General features: G+C 43.0%; 1 protein-coding gene across 1 annotated transcript; it reads right to left on the bottom strand.

The window, feature by feature from the left end:
• Positions 1-764: 764 nt before the first annotated feature.
• On the bottom strand, positions 765-17,549 carry LOC140680185 (uncharacterized). Its single transcript, XM_072916569.1, has 2 exons — positions 17,426-17,549; positions 765-1,291 (listed from the first exon to the last, which is right to left on the bottom strand). Exons 1-2 carry the CDS (start codon positions 17,547-17,549, stop codon positions 765-767), a joined length of 651 nt encoding a protein of 216 aa, XP_072772670.1.
• Between the last annotated feature and the right edge of the window lie 242 nt (positions 17,550-17,791).

The raw sequence follows: 17,791 nt of genomic DNA, 5'->3' as shown, positions 1-17,791 counted from the left end.
CATGAATGTTTGTGCCACTGCTTAAAAACTGTTTAATAAATACACTTTTGGTCAATTGACTTAGTTGTGATTTCCCTCTCTGCATGAAAGTTTAAAAGTAGCATATATTAATGCAGTATGAAGAAGAATGTTTTAATGTAGACACATAAAATCATCATATTGCTGTGATAATATGCATCAAGTGTTCATTCAAGGCTAAGGCAAAATATCCACAAATATATGGTGTATTGTGACATGGCCTAAACATATCCACATATATATGGTGTATCGTGACATGGCCTAAACATATCCACATATATATGGTGTATCGTGACATGGACTAAACATATCCACATATATATGGTGTATCGTGACATGGACTAAACATATCCACATATATATGGTGTATCGTGACATGGCCTAAACATATCCACATATATATGGTGTATCGTGACATGGCCTAAAAATATCCACATATATATGGTGTATCGTGACATGGCCTAAACATATCCACATATATATGGTGTATCGTGACATGGCCTAAAAATATCCACATACATATGGTGTATCGTGACATGGCCTAAACATATTCACATATTAATAAAAGGCCATATCGCCCAGCCCTAGTTCGAATGTGATTTTTTTTTATATATCCACCATCATGTCTGTTATAATGATTGTGAACGATAGAAAAATCCCCTAAAAAGTGCAGTTTCCCTCTAAATTCCAATGATTAGATTTAAGACTTGAAGTGTATGAGCATGAAGCCTACTTGGATGAGTCTTCTAAGACAAAGTGAACAGTCCAGTTGTGATGGATTGAATGCCCTGAGAATAAAATGATATGTGCTTACTTGGACTGTGATGAAGCTGTGAGGACTCAGGTGCTTTGTCTTCATGCTCTTCAGTCTTCACAGAGACAACAGTCAGTGGAAACTTGCTGACATCATCCTCCTCCTGCTCTACAACACACTCTCCCTCCTCTTCCTCTCTCATGTGTGGATCCTCCTCTTCCTCTTTCATGTGTGAATCATCCTCTTCCTCTTTCATGTGGGGGGGCTGTGGATCATCCTCTTCCTCTTTAATGTGGGTGGGCTGCGGATCATTCTCTTCCTTTTTCATGTGTGGATCATCCTTTTCCTCTTTCATGTGGGTGGGCTGTGGATCCCCCTCTTCCTCTTTCATGTGGGTGGGCTGTGGATCATCCTCTTCCTCTTTCATGTGGGTGGGCTGTGGATCCCCCTCTTCCTCTTTCATGTGTGTGGGCTGTGGATCATCCTCTTCCTCTTTCATGTGGGTGGGCTGCTGGACATCTGTTGGGTAAATAAGTCAATAAGATAAATGATAAGAGATAAAGAGAGAAAATAAATAGTTTTGGACTGACACTGTAAACACAATGAGATTATTTGTGTTCTTTTGTGTGTTGTGTTAAAAGTGTGTAGCAAAACAACCAATAAAAACACAGGAAATACCATCTTTTGTCCTAAAATTAATTCAAAAGTGGTACAGTGAGTACAAAAAAGACTTGGAAATTTGATGGGGGTCAATTTGAAAATGTTTATATGTACGAGGCAGCATTGATTGAGGCATTCTTAACTTCACTGATGTAAAGGCTGTAAATATTGAGATTGTCATTACCGTAACTTCATTATCATGGAAATAAAACAAATCTAATTCCAAAATCACTTAAAAAAAACATTCATGGTATGTTTTTGTTATCATGCAGAATACTTTTGGGTGGTCATTTTGTTGGCTGGGCCAAAAGGAACTTTTAACAAAAACATGTTTCCCTATGTGCTGTTTTATGGAGTATCTCCATCAACAATTCCTCTTTAGGAATTGGAGACCATCTACAACACACGGAAGGAAAGTCAGTCACCTTTATGTTCTTTTAATAATTCAAGTGTTGACTACTTTGGTTATTGAAAATAAATGTTTACTTTCACTTATTGTTGCATGTAAGTCAGAATCAGGAAGTGAAATTATAACTTTATTTAGATTTGATTACAGTGAAAAATGTATTTAGTGAGGGTGTGAGTTTTGTGTAAACATGTTGATACAGGTTTACATCTTCTTGGGGACTGGAACACAGATATGTCCTGAAAGGATGCACCCATTTTTAAAATCTTCACTAAGCTGTGCCACCAACATTGTCTCACTTAGCTCATTAAGCATACTACCAGGGTGAGTGAGTCCTTTTAAACCTTCATAGACCTCGTTGTTACTTCTGACCAGTCTATGATTTTCACAAGTGGAACTACTGTATGCGGCTTAAGTGATCATTGCATCATTTTCTGTACCCAAAAAAAACATAGAACTGAGTCTGAGGAGTTCCGGTGACATCATCAAGCTGAATGGCAGCTTCGAGTAACATCTCCCTCGTGAGAAAAGTTATTTTGCCCCGTTAGACCGTAACATGCCAAATTTTTAGATAATCTCTGAACAAACAAAAGGGGCAAGAATGGGGAAAACCAGAGGAAATCGAGGAAATATTGTTGCAGAGCCTGTAAATGAGGAAAGCTCTGTGTCCGCGAACAGCTCCCCTGTATAGCTACAAGATGGCGGTGCTAACGCTAACCCTCGCTCAAAGGAGGCGGACGCCGAAGGTTTAGTCCAAGTTCTGGAGGAGATTCGGGACTTCCGAAAAGACATAAAAGAACAGCTGAACGATATTAAATCCGAGCTCACCAACATTAAACAAATAACAGACAGAGAGGAGCGAATTGAGAAGGTGGAGGGCCGGATTCAAAACGTGGAGTATGTGTTGAACAACATGATAAAAGTCATTCATCAGAAAGAAAACAAACTACTCGACTATGAAGGGAGATCCTGACACAAGAACTTGAGGATATACAATGTTCCCGAAGGAGCCGAGAGACCGTCCATGCCAGAGTTTGTGGAAAAACTGCTGCGGGACATGTTGGAGATCCCCGCAACTACGCAACTCGACATCGAAAGGGCCAAGACCCGCCGGAGACAGAGAAGACAAGCCGCGGTCAATAATAGTCAAATTCCTCCGCTACAGGATGAAAGAAGAGGTCATGAGCAAAGCCTGGGGAAAGAAGAAGATTTTTCTGAATGGGAGACTAATGCATTTTGACCAGGATTACCTCCCAGCAGTCCTGCAAAAGAGGAAAAAATATGCTGAAGCGAAGCGAGTGTTAAAGCAAAGAAATATCTGCTTCCAGACTCCGTACCCGGCCAAACTACGAGTGTTCCAGGAGGACGGCACGCAGTTGTACCGGACAGCAAAGGAGGCAACAAAAGACATGAAGGACAGAGGACTTCCAGTCAGCGTGACTACACCGAGGGAGAGCCTGCTGGATCAGCTGTCCCGCTCCGCCTGGGAGACCATGGGAGGAAGGAGCCGGGAGGGGACATGTGAGGAGCCAGAGAAAAGCATCAAGGAGAGACTGCAAGCCTTCAGAAGATAATCATCGCCTTCTCCGGAGGACCTGTTAATTTTGACTGACTTCTTAAAGTGTTGGTAAGATGAACAGAACCAAAACAGGTGACTTTAAATTCACTCCAAGACATTTGCGTTTATATAATAACCCCAGCTAGATGAGAATATATACAAATGAGGGATGTATCTATGTAATGAACAGAGATTTTGTTTCTCTTTCTACCAAGTGCCATGATGGGGGCCCTCAGCCCATAGTTGGGAGAGGATTTCCCCCACAGCAAGACGTTTTATCTAGCCCAACTCAGGGGCATCTATTAGAGACCCCTGCCTTGGAACTACACTTTTCTTTTTTAATTGTCTTTAGTTATTTTTGCTTTGTTTTATTTATGTTATATCAGTTGTTTTCGTTATGGGAGTAGACTTGCTAGGTTTTATTTTGAATATTTTATTGGTACATTTACAAGTAAATACATATGGTTAGTGACAAAGTAAAATGTGTATCATTTAATGTTAATGTCCTATTGAACCCAATTAAATGCAATAAAATATTATCGAAGGTGAGGACAGAACAAGCCCACATAGTATATTTACAGGAGACCCATTTGACTGACAAGGAGCATGTAAAACTAAAGAGAATGGGCTTCACTCATTTGTTTTGTTCGTCATATAAATTAGGACATAGGAAAGGAGTTACAATCCTCATCTCAAAAAAGCTACATTTTGAAAAAGTATTGGAATTTGGTGATAAGGAGGGTAGATTTATTTTAGTAAAGGGAAAGCTAGATGGGAACCCAATCACCTTATTGAATGTCTCTACACCCCCTGGGAGTGATATTAATTTCTTCCAAAAAATCACCAATATTATGGTAACGGAAACCAAAGGTCTTTTGATTTGTGGTGGGGATTTAAATATATATTTACAGCCAACATTGGACTCATCTAGTATAAAAATACAAAACGTGAAACCCCTTTATAAGAAAATAAACACACTTTTTGAGGAAGTAGGCTTAATTGACATATGGCGAGACTTTTTCCCAGACAGACGGGATTATACTTATTTCTCTGCTCCGCACTGTCTTTATACAAGAATAGATTATTTCTAACATTTGGAAAGGATATGTTACATCTTAGGGGGCGCATTGCTGCGCTGGTAGCGTTCCTTCCAATACAGACGACAAGCAGGTGCGGCGTGCAGGTAAGATTTAAGGTTTTAATTATTTTAAGGCAGGATCAAAAATACAAACTGAGGATTCTAGCAAGCATGGAGCTAAAAAACACAAAATGTCACCAAGGGTGAAAAAACAAGGAATGCTAGTGCGTACAAACTTACTACAGCGAGGAGAAAAAACAGGAGAACGTAAACGTTGACTAAAGCAAACATTGACCCAGCAACTACTGCTGGGTGACAGGAAACTATAAAGGGGAGTGATTAACCAAAACACCTAGCGGGAACACTAATTGCAAAACTAAGACAGGTGAGGAGAATCAGTGCCCATGGAAACCAACAGTAAACAGGGAAAGAGTGTGCACCCAGGAAACAGACTAAAAAAGAAACATTACCAACATAAATCATGCCATGATCCGGGTAACGGATCATGACATAACCCCCCCCCTTAAGGGACGGATCCCAGACGTCCCAAACTACAATCCCCCCCCCAGAAAGTCAAAAGTCACGGGAGGGTAGAGGGATGACTTGGTGGTGGGCCGCCAGGCCATGTGTCCCCGAAGCCACTGGGGACAAGTCAGGTGGCGGCGGCGGGTAGATTGTCGCCACAATCGTCGAGGCGGGCGACCTCGGAATGGCCATGTCTGTGGCCGTTGAGAAGGCGGACGAGACTGGCGCCAGAACCTCAGGAGTCTTTGAGTCCTGTACCCAAGTCTGGGACGTCGCTGCTGTTGGCGCCAAAAGCGTCCATGAATAGTCCAGAAACGACGAGGTGGGCGGCGCCGTGGTGCGGCCCGCCGGACACAAGGAGGTGGGCACGTCGTAGGTGAGGCAGGCGTGGAAGCCGCGGGAGGTGTGGTAGGTGAGGCAGTCGTGGAAGCCGCGGGAAGCGTCGTCGCCGTAGAAACAGGAAGCGTCGTCGCCGTGGAAACAGGAAGCGTCGTCGCCGTGGAAACAGGAAGCGTCGTCGCCATGGAAGCAGGCGGCTCGTCTGTCGGTGTGGGCGGAGCCAGAGGCGGAGCAGGCGGCTCGTCTGTCGGCGTGGGCGGAGCCAGAGGCGGACCAGGCGGCTCGTCTGTCGGCGTGGGCGGAGCCAGAGGCGGACCAGGCGGCTCGTCTGTCGGCGTGGGCGGAGCAGGCGGCTCATCTGTCGGCGTGGGCGGAGCCAGAGGCTGAGCAGGCGGCTCATCTGTTGGCGTGGGCGGAGCCAGACGCGGAGCAGGCGGCTCGTCTGTCGGCGTGGGCGGAGCCAGACGCGGAGCAGGCGGCTCGTCTGTCGGCGTGGGCGGAGCCAGAGGCGGAGCAGGCGGCTCGTCTGTCGGCGTGGGCGGAGCCAGAGGCGGAGCAGGCGGCTCGTCTGTCGGCGTGGGCGGAGCCAGAGGCAGAGCAGGCGGCTCGTCTGTCGGCGTGGGCGGAGCAGGCGGCTCGTCTGTCGGCGTGGGCGGAGCCAGAGGCGAAGCAGGCGGCTCGTCTGTCGACGTGGGCGCAGTCAGGGGCGAATCAGGCAACGGAATATCTGCGGGTGGTGGATGTCTCAGCTGGACTGCTGGGTTGGCCGTAGGGGGGATCATCACCTGCAGCGCGGTGAGTATACTTCCCAGCTGTCTCTCCAAAGCATCAAGGCGGGCGTCTTGGCGTTCCGCCATGGCGTTGACGCAAGCCCCAAGAACGCCAAACTGTTCCTCCTGTTGTCCAAGTTGTTTGGCCTGTTCGTGCAATGCCCTTTTTACTGGGTCGGTCTCTGCAGGGTCTCGTGTGCTTTGCATCGCTGGAGCAGGAGGTGGAGAGGATGGCGTTTGCAGGACTACCAGGGTTGATGGTGGCGTCAGAGTGGTAGGCGTCTGGGCTGTCAGCGTGGGAGGAGCCAGAAGAGCAGGCGGAGTGTTTTCTGCTGATTGGGATTGTTCCTCCAGTTGCAGTTCAATAAGTACCTTGCGGTACCACTCATCCACCCAAGCCGAACTGTATTTTTCAAGGTTTGTCTTGGAAGATGACTGGGCTGGAATAGGAAGTGGTGAAGGCTGAGCAGCACGTAGCACAGCAGACAGAGGAGACAGAGCAGGAAGTGGGGCCGAAGCCGACAGCGCGGAGGAGAGGCAGGCAGCAACCTCAGTGGAAGGAGGTCTGCTGGCCCCGCTGACACGGTACCAGCACTGCCCCCGCCCCTCTCAGGAAGCAGATTCCAGATGCTAGATGGAGCTGTGGGGGGAGCGCTTGTGCGAGTTTGGCGGGAGCAGAGGGCACGGGCGGGTGGGCTCTAGGAAGCCTGGGAGCTGGCTTTGTGCGTGTGCGCCGCTGGCGCCTTTCTGGACAATTGCCAGCAGGTGGTGTCTGAGGGGAGGAGAAGCCGCACGGGAAAAGCCTGGTAGACAACGTTGAGGGCAAAGTGTCCATCTGGTACCCCTTCTGTGCCTGCTCTGAGCTGGCCCACTGCCCGAGCCTTCGCGTACCAGGTGGGGTGGACGACGTCCGGGTGGCTTGAGAGTGGGGGAGGAAGCGGGTCTGTGCTTCCGTCAACTTAGCCATTAGCTGTCCCCATGCTACCAAGGCGTCGGCCGGAAGGTCTTCTTCAGGCAGCTCGGCTTCGTCCTCGTATTCCCACGGCTGGGTGTCCGCTTGGAGTTCCAGGAGGATATCTTCTTTGTCCATGTTGGACAGGAACACTTCGTCTGGCTGGGTCAATCTGTTACGTCTTGGGGGGCGCATTGTTGCGCTGGTAGTGTTCCTTCCAATACAGACGACAAGCAGGTGCGGCGTGCAGGTAAGATTTAAGGTTTTAATTATTCTAAGGCAGGATCAAAAATACAAACTGAGGATTCTAGCAAGCATGGAGCTAAAAAACACAAAATGTCACCAAGGGTGAAAAAACAAGGAATGCTAGTGCGTACAAACTTACTACAGCGAGAACGTAAACGTTGCCTAAAGCAAACATTGACCCAGCAACTACTGCTGGGTGACAGGAAACTATAAAGGGGAGTGATTAACCAAAACACCTGGTGGGAACACTAATTGCAAAACTAAGACAGGCGAGGAGAATCAGTGCCCATGGAAACCAACAGTAAACAGGGAAAGAGGGTGCACCCAGGAAACAGACTAAAACAGAAACATTACCAACATAAATCATGCCATGATCCGGGTAACGGATCATGACAGGATAAAGATAAAATATGTACCTGTGAAATTGGGACGATAGATCTAAGTGACCATGCACCTATATACCTATCTATTGACTTTAATCTGAGGGCAAAAATTAATACATAGAAACTAAACTCAAGTCTGCTGAATGACCTATCCTTTAAGACACAAATTAAATCTGAAAATAGTCTCTTCTTGGAGTTCAATGACACATTGATTACCGTATTTTCCGCACTATAAGGCGCACCGGATTATTAGCCGCACCTTCAATGAATGGCATATTTCATAACTTTGTCCACCAATAAGCCGCCCCGGACTATAAGCCGCGCCTACGCTGCACTAAAGGGAATGTCAAAAAAACAGTCAGATAGGTCAGTCAAACTTTAATAATATATTAAAAACCAGCGTTCTAACAACTCTGTTCACTCCCAAAATGTACGCAAATGTGCAATCACAAACATAGTAAAATTCAAAATAGTGCAGAGCAATAGCAACATAATGTTGCTCGAACGTTAATGTCACAACACACAAAATAAACATAGCGCTCACTTTCTGAAGTTATTCTTCATTCGTAAATCCTTAGTCTTCGGTGTCCGAAGTGAAAAGTTGGGCAAATGTGAGATCCAAAATGGCCGGTTCCGTCTCGTCGAAGTCATCGGAGTCAGTGTCACTGTTATCCAGCAGTTCTGTGAATCCTGCCTTCCGGAAAGCTCGGACCACAGTTGTGACCGAAATATCTGCCCAGGCATTTACGATCCACTGGCAGATGTTGGCGTCGTCTGGCGCTGCCTCCCTGTCTTAGTGAATGTGTGTTCGCCTTCTGTCATCCATTGTTCCCACGCAGTTAGCAGTCTAGCTTCGAATGCCCTGTTGACACCAATATCTAGCGGCTGGAGGTCTTTTGTCAATCCACCCGGAATGACGGCGAGTATTGAATTAAGCGCGTAAGCGTGTCTCTTAATGTGATGTTATGAGCTAGCAAATATAACAACTACACTACCCAGCATGCAACGATAGTTACGAGCATGCGCGGTAGCCCTGAGAAGCGTTGTTGTATGCTGGGAGTTAGAATGTGGTTATGAGCACGCTGTGAGTAAACGTTGAGAACTCAGTTAACACGCCTCGTCTGCATTATTTATAATTAGACAGACAACACACTTAATAGGAGCCATTTTGGGGTCTTTACATAAACACACAAATGGAAATGAAACGTCACATATCCCAGCATGCACCGCGCGCTTCTTCTTCTTCCGGGGGCGGGTGGTTGCTTACAGTACAAGAAGAAGCGCTTCCTGTTCTATGGGGGCGGGTGCTTACCTTGGCGGTTGCTTGCGTAGAAGAAGAAGCGCTTCCTGCTCTACCGGGAAAAAAGATGGCGGCTGTTTACCGAAGTTGCGAGAACGAAACTTTATGAAAATGAATCTTAATATTTATCCATATATAAAGCGCACCGGGTTAAAAGCCGCACTGTCAGCTTTTGAGTAAATTTGTGGTTTTTAGGTGCGGCTAATGGTGCGGAAAATACGGTAGATACTGAAGACACATATTATGGGACACTCTGAAGGCTGTTTTAAGAGGGAAAATTCTAGCAATATCTTCATTTAAGAAAAAAAATTAGAATACAAAATCAAATGACTTAATAAAAAAAAACAACTAAAAGAATTAGAAAGAAAACACAAACTAAATTTGGTACAGGATACATTAAGGGAAATAAGAAATACTAGGAATAAAATAAACAGTTTGGCCACACAAGAAATTAAAAACAATCTAATGTTTTTGCAACAGAGACACTATGAAAGTGGCTCTAAGTCTATGAAAATACTGGCCTGGAAACTAAAAAAAAAGATAGCAGAAAACACCATTCATAAAATGAGGGATCCAAGAACAAAAGGGATAAAAACTAAACCAAATGAAATTCAGGAAGTCTTCTAACATTTTTATAAAACTTTATACTCTGAGGTCTCTAGTAGGAGCATAACCCAAATTGACAGCTTCCTGAACTCTCTGGATTGACCTATTTTAGATGAAAAACAAAACCAAACAATATCTGCAGATATAACTGAAAATGAATTAAAAGTTGCAATTAGTAGGCTTGAATTAAGAAAATCGCCAGGATCAGTCGGTTACACGGCTAAATGGTATAAGAAATTTAAAAAATAATGAATACCTGTTTTACTCCCCACACTGAATTGGGTCTTAAAAAAGGCACAAACGCCACTCAGTTGGAGGGAGGCAATTATCTCAGCTATACCAAAAGAAGGCAAGGATAGAATTGAATGTGCATCTTACAGGCCAATATCGGTTCTTAATGTAGATTATAAACTATTTACTTCCATTATGGGCAAACGATTAGAAGATGTTTTACCTATATTGATACATAATGATCAAATAGGTTTTATACATCAACGACAAACACAAGACAATATAAGAAAGACACTACATATTATGGCTCATATACAAAGAAAAAACATTGAAGCAATTGTTACAAGTGTGGATGCTGAAAAGGCCTTTGATTCGGTCATTTGGAATTTTATTTACAGAGTTTTATATAAATTCGGCTTTCAGGATACAATCATTAAAACTATGCAGGCACTATATAACAATCCTACTGCTACGATTAAAGTCAATGGATACTTATCAAACAGTTTTACCCTAGAAAGGGGCTCTAGACAGGGATGTGCATGGTCACCATTACTCTTTGCATTATATCTAGAGCCATTAGCTCAGTCTATTAGACACAATGAAGATATTAAGGGAATCATGATTAAAGGAAGAGAGTATAAATTGGCCTGCTATGCGGATGACATTTTGGTTTACCTCGGACACCCAACATACTCGCTCCCTAAATTAATGCAATCATTTGAACTGTATGGTCAACTACCAGGATATAAAATCAATATAGGTAAAACCCAGCTACTCATATAATTATAACCCACCAGGGGAAATCAGAAGTAGTTACCCTCTGATATGGCAAACAGAGTCTTTTAAATACATTGGCATTAATTTGCCAAAAGATCAAACAAAATGATCAGAATACAATTATCTACCCATACATAAAAAAATAAAAGATGACATAGCAAGATAGAACTTAATTCCTTTTTTTAGCCTTAGTTCTAGAATTGATTCCATTAAAATGAATGTACTGCCAAGACTGCTGTACCTATTTCAAACCCTGCCAATAGAGATTAACCAAAACCAAGTCAATGAATGGGACAAAATGGTATCAAGGTATATATAACAAAGTAAAAGGCCAAGAGTTTGTCTCAAAACTTTACAATTGGTCAAACAAAAGGGAGGATGGGGTTTACCTTGCCTCCGATATTACTATTTTGCAGCCCAGATAAGAGCAGTGATATGCTGGTGCAACCCGTCATACATTGCTCAATGGAAAATTGTTTAAGAAGAAATGCCCTCCATCCCCATACAAGCAATCCTGGCGGATAACTATTTACAAACCCACATAAATAACATTGATAACCCATGGGTGAAATGGAGCCTTAAAGGGGAACATTATCACAATTTCAGAAGGGTTAAAACCATTAAAAATCAGTTCCCTGTGGCTTATTTTATTTTTCGAAGTTTTTTTCAAAATGTTACTCATCACGCAATATCCCTAAAAAAAGCTTCAAAGTGCCTGATTTTAACCATCGTTATATACACCCGTCCATTATCCTGTGACGTCACACAGTGATGCCAATACAAACAAACATGGCGGCTAGAACGGCAAGGTATAGCGACATTAGCTCGGATTCAGACTCGGATTTCAACGGCTTAAGCGATTCAATAGATTACGCATGTATTGAAACGGATGGTTGTAGTGTGGAGGCAGGTAGCGAAAACGAAATTGAAGAAGAAACTGAAGCTATTGAGCCATATCAGTTTGAACCGTATGCAAGCGAAACCGACGAAAACGACACGACAGCCAGCGACACGGGAGAAAGCGAGGACGAATACGGCGATCGCCTTCTAACCACCGATTGGTATGTGTTTGTTTGGCATTAAAGGAAACTAACAACTATGAACTAGGTTTACAGCATATGAAATACATTTGGCAACAACATGCACTTTGAGAGTGCAGACAGCCCAGTTTTCATCAATTAATATATTCTGTAGACATACCCTCATCCGCTCTCTTTTCCTGAAAGCTGATCTGTCCAGTCCAGTTGGAAATGCATCTGCTTTGAGTGTCGCAGGATATCCACACATTCTTGCCATCTCTGTCATAGCATAGCTTTCGTCGGTAAAGTAAGCGGAACAAACGTCCAATTTCTTGCCACTTTCGCATCTTTGGGCCACTGGTGCAACTTGAATCCGTCCCTGTTCGTGTTGTTACACCCTCCGACAACACACCGACAAGGCATGATGTCTCCAAGGTACGGAAAACAGTCGAAAAAACGGAAAATAAAAGAGCTGATTTGACTCGGTGTTTGTAATGTGTTTGAGAAAATGGCGGATTGCTTCCCGATGTGACGTCACAACGTGACGTCATCGCTCCGAGAGCGAATAATAGAAAGGCGTTTAATTCGCCAAAATTCACCCATTAAGAGTTCGAAAATCGGTTAAAAAAATATATGGTCTTTTTTCTGCAACATCAAGGTATATATTGACGCTTACATAGGTCTGGTGAAAATGTTCCCCTTTAAAGTGTGGAAAATGATCATAAAGGAATACAAACTCGAGAGTGATATTGCAGTTCTTAAATGGTGTGCCTATGATACAGAGTTTACACCTAATAAATTAGACTCAAGATTTAAGGACTGGATATCTAAGGGTATAACAGTTTTATGTAGTGTAATGAAAGATAAAAAATGCTTAGTTTTGAAACTATTAAAAGGACATATATATTAGAAAACCAAGACTTCTATCGATATTTGCAGTCGCGGCATTTTGTTAATATGAAGGTGAAAAGTGTCACAAAGACGAGTATATGTTTGATTGAACTGTTTACAAAAGCCTACAATTCAGAAATTATTGATAGAAGTGTTTCATGCTTGTATAAGGGTCTGTTGAATATGAAATCATATTCAACTTCATATATTAAAACAAAATGGGAGAAGGAAGGAGAGATAACTAAATCTGAGGAAGAATGGACAATAATATGGAAATATCAATGGACGTGTACCAGCTCACCCAAGTTGAGGGAGTTTGGCTGGAAAAGTTTGATCAGATTTTTTATTACACCTTTTCAGAAGTCTCACTATGATAACAACTCCCCTGCCTGCTGGAGAAATTGTGGGAATTCAAATGCAAATCACTACCATGTTTTGTGGGACTGCTCCACCATAAAGGACTATTGGAAAGAGATACACCAAGCTCTACAGGATATTTTCAAACGTGAAATACCCCTCCAAAGTAAAACTTTGTTTTTTGGACATGTACCTCAGGACTGGCTGAAGAAAGATAAACACTTAATGAATATCCTACTGGTGGCTTGTAAAAAGACTATTACTAGGAAATGGATATCCCAGGAGAGCCCAACTTTGAAGCAATGGATGGAAACAACAATGGACATACCGTATTTTCCGCACTATTAGCCGCACCTAAAAACCACAAATTTACTCAAAAGCTGACAGTGCGGCTTTTAACCCGGTGCGCCTTATATATGGATTAATATTACGATTCATTTTCATAAAGTTTCGATCTCGCAACTACGGTAAACAGCCGCCATCTTTTTTCCCGGTAGAACAGGAAGCGCTTCTTCTTCTACGCAAGCAACCGCCAAGGTAAGCACCCGCCCCCATAGAACAGGAAGCGCTTCTTCTTCTACTGTAAGCAACCACCCGCCCCCGGAAGAAGAAGAAGCGCGCGGATTTTCGTTTCATTTCCTTTGTGTGTTTACATCTGTAAAGACCAGACCACAAAATGGCTCCTACTAAGCGACACGCGTATAACGCAGAATTTAAACTTAAGGCAATAAGTCATGCCGAAGAACACGGAAATAGAGCAGCAGCAAGAGAATATAACATAAATGAATCAATGGTGCGTAGGTGGAGGAAGCAAGAAGATGACCTGCGCCAGGTAAAGAAGACAAAACAGAGTTTCCGAGGGAACAAAGCAAGATGGCTACTGTTGGAGGACAAACTCGAACAGTGGGTTGTTGAGCAGAGAGCAGCAAGCAGAAGTGTCAGCACCATCACTATTCGAATGAAGGCAACAGCGCTAGCAAGCGAACTTCACCTGGATGATTTTAAAGGTGGTGCTTCTTGGTGTTTCCGGTTCATGAAAAGACGCAATCTCTCCATCCGCACACGGACCACTATTTCACAGCAACTGCCTAAAGACTTTAAAGAAAAGCTGGCTACTTTCCGTGCATATTGTAAAAACAAGATAGCTGAAAAAAAGATCCGGCCAGAGCACATTATCAACATGGACGAGGTTCCACTGACTTTTGATATTCCTGTGAACCGCACTGTTGATACAACGGGAGCACGTACGGTGAATATTCGCACCACAGGGAATGAGAAGTCATCCTTCACTGTGGTTCTAGCTTGCCGTGCTAATGGCCAGAAACTTCCACCCATGGTGATATTCAAAAGGAAGACCTTGCCAAAAGAGACCTTTCCAGCCGGCGTCATCATAAAAGCTAACTCGAAGGGATGGATGGATGAAGAAAAGATGAGCGAGTGGTTAAGGGAAGTTTACGCGAAGAGGCCGGGTGGCTTTTTTCACACAGCTCCGTCCATGTTGATATACGACTCTATGCGCGCCCACATCACAGATGGTGTCAAAAATCAAGTGAAGCACACAAATACAACACTCGCCGTCATTCCGGGTGGATTAACCAAAGAACTCCAACCGCTGGATATTGGTGTCAACAGGGCATTCAAATCACGACTGCGAACGGCGTGGGAACAATGGATGACCGAAGGCGAACACACCTTCACTAAGACAGGCAGACAGCGCCGGACGACATACGCCAACATCTGCCAGTGGATCGTAAATGCCTGGGCAGATATTTCGGTCACAACTGTGGTCCGAGCTTTCCGGAAGGCAGGATTCACAGAACTGCTGGACAACAGTGACACTGACTCCGATGACTTCGACGAGACGGAACCGGCCATTTTGGATCCCACATTTGCCCAACTTTTCAATTCGGACACCGAAGACGAAGAATTCGAGGGATTTACGAATGAAGAATAACTTCAGAAAGTGAGCGCTATGTTTATTTTGTGTGTTGTGACATTAACGTTCGAGCAACATTATGTTGCTATTGCTCTGCACTATTTTGAATTTTACTATGTTTGTGATTGCACATTTGCGTACATTTTGGGACAGAGTTGTTAGAACGCTGGTTTTTAATATATTATTAAAGTTTGACTGACCTATCTGACTGTTTTTTTGACATTCCCTTTAGCGCAGCGTAGGCGCGGCTTATAACACGGGGCGGCTTATAGGTGGACAAAGTTTTGAAATATGCCATTCATTGAAGGTGCGGCTAATAACCCGGGGCGGCTTATAGTGCGGAAAATACGGTATATAAAATGGAGAAGATAACTGCCTTTATTAATTATGAATTGGAGAAATTTACTTCATACTGGGAAAACTGGGTCAACTATGTCACACCCCATAAACCTGACTTTAATTTTTCGAATTAGTGATTGTACTGCAAAAAAAAAGAATAAAAGGGATTACTCCCTTTATGTGTATATGTATGTATATATGTATATATATATATATATATATTTATATATATATGCATCTGTTTATATTTAGTTTTATTTCTGATTATTATTATTATTAATGTATTATTATTATTTTTTGTTCTTTGTTTATTTAATCGATGTATTTGTAGATATTACTTTGTTTTTTTGTTGTTTCTTTCTTTTTTTGGGGTGGGGGTGGTATGGGTGGGATACAAACAAAAATATTTTGACATTTAGGGCAGACAATAGAAATATGATTTATGTGAATATGATGTAAACTGTGGTACGCAGGCATCACCTAGTGGTACGCCAATTATTATTTCATTATTTAAGTACAGTGTTTTATTTTCCTACATGCAAACACAGTGTTACTGTTCAAACTGTGTGTAATGTTAGAGTAACTAAAAATATTAAATATACTTGTTACATAACGTGTCTTCCTTGTTTTTAATGAATAATTAAGGCCTACTATGCTATTGTATTTTAATGTTGTTCATGATGGTGGTACTTGGAGATCCAAGTATTTTCTGAGGTGGTACCGTATTTTCCGCACCATAAGGCGCCCTGGGTTATAAGCCGCGCCTTCAATGAACGGCATATTTCAAAACTTTGTCCACCTATAAGCCGCCCCGTGTTATAAGCCGCATCTAACTGCGCTAAAGGAATGTCAAAAAAACAGTCAGATAGGTCAGTCAAACTTTAATAATATATTAAAAACCAGCGTGATGTGGGCGCGCATGGAGTCGTATATCAACATGGACGGAGCTGCGTGAAAAAAGCCACCCGGCCTCTTCGCGTAAACTTACCTTAACCACTCGCTCATCTTTTCTTCATCCATCCATCCCTTCGAGTTAGCTTTTATGATGACGCCGGCTGGAAAGGTCTCTTTTGGCAAGGTCTTCCTTTTGAATATCACCATGGGTGGAAGTTTCTGGCCATTAGCATGGCAAGCTAGAACCACAGTGAAGGATGACTTCTCATTCCCTGTGGTGCGAATATTCACCGTACGTGCTCCCGTTGTATCCACAGTGCGGTTCACAGGAATATCAAAAGTCAGTGGAACCTCGTCCATGTTGATAATGTTCTCTGGCCGGATCTTTTTTTCAGCTATCTTGTTTTTACAATATGCACGGAAAGTAGCCAGCTTTTCTTGAAAGTCTTTAGGCAGTTGCTGTGAAATAGTAGTCCGTGTGCGGATGGAGAGATTGCGTCTTTTCATGAACCGGAAACCTGTCGCTTAGTAGGAGCCATTTTGTGGTCTTTACAGATGTAAACACACAAAGGAAATGAAACGTAATATCCGCGCGCTTCTTCTTCTTCTACGCGGGCGGGTGGTTGCTTACAGTAGAAGAAGAAGCGCTTCCTGTTCTATGGGGGCGGGTGCTTACCTTGGCGGTTGCTTGCGTAGAAGAAGAAGCACTTCCTCTTCTACGGGGAAAAAAGATGGCGGCTGTTTACCGTAGTTGCGAGACCGAAACTTTATGAAAATGAATCTTAATATTAATCCATATATAAAGCGCACCGGGTTATAAGCCGCACTGTCAGCTTTTGAGTAAATTTGTGGTTTTTAGGTGCGGCTAATAGTGCGGAAAATACGGTACTTGGTGAAAAAAGTTTGACAACTACTGATGTAGTGAGACTGTAAACTACATTGGCAGACACCATTTTGTTATACCCAATACATCGCGCTTCCAACGAGATCCCGTTTTTTCCCCGAGTTAGAAAGTTCCAAAACTGTTCACGTTATACCATCTCATCTCATTGTGGATCATGTGAATGTTTGAAGTGGAACTAAATGTGATCTCTGAAAGGGGTACACATTATTTCCAAAGCAGGGCCCCCATCCACATATACAATACTAGTACATATCTGATGAAAAACAACATTATTTTTGTTATTTTAATTATAAGTGTGCCAAATCACCTATATTTGAACATTATCTAATGGAAATGACTGCTGTCTGATAATCACATTAATAACACAATAACAATCATGTGTCTGACTACACCTATTAATCACAATTAATCTAACAAGTCATGTTCATGTTAATAATGAAATATAAAGTTAGTAAACATGTGAGAGTAAGAAGTAAACAAACCTGTTCTGTGTAACACAACTTGAGGTTTCTTGAAAACAGCGTCCAGTAGTTGACGTAGTCTTTTGTTTTCTTCTTTTGTCCGAGAAAGTTCCTCTTTGTACTCTGCTATGGTTCTTTCACACATTTTCACACAATCACAACACTTTACACTCACACTTGATCTTAACTAAGCGATGTGTTGATCAAATCCGCGTCTCTTTGTTAGCAGCTAACTAGCACGCTAAGCTAACTAGCACGCTAAGCTAACTAACGCGTTAAAACAAGTAGCAAGCTAAGCTAACTAACGCGCTAAAACAAGTAGCAAGCTAAGCGGGCCTAATAATGTCCAAAGTTGACTGAGACGAGTGGAGTTTATCCTGACACGGA

This window comes from Nerophis lumbriciformis, linkage group LG28, assembly GCF_033978685.3.
Source record: "Nerophis lumbriciformis linkage group LG28, RoL_Nlum_v2.1, whole genome shotgun sequence".
Classification (NCBI taxonomy): Eukaryota; Metazoa; Chordata; class Actinopteri; order Syngnathiformes; family Syngnathidae; genus Nerophis; species Nerophis lumbriciformis.
This window is presented reverse-complemented; position numbering and strand designations above follow the sequence as displayed.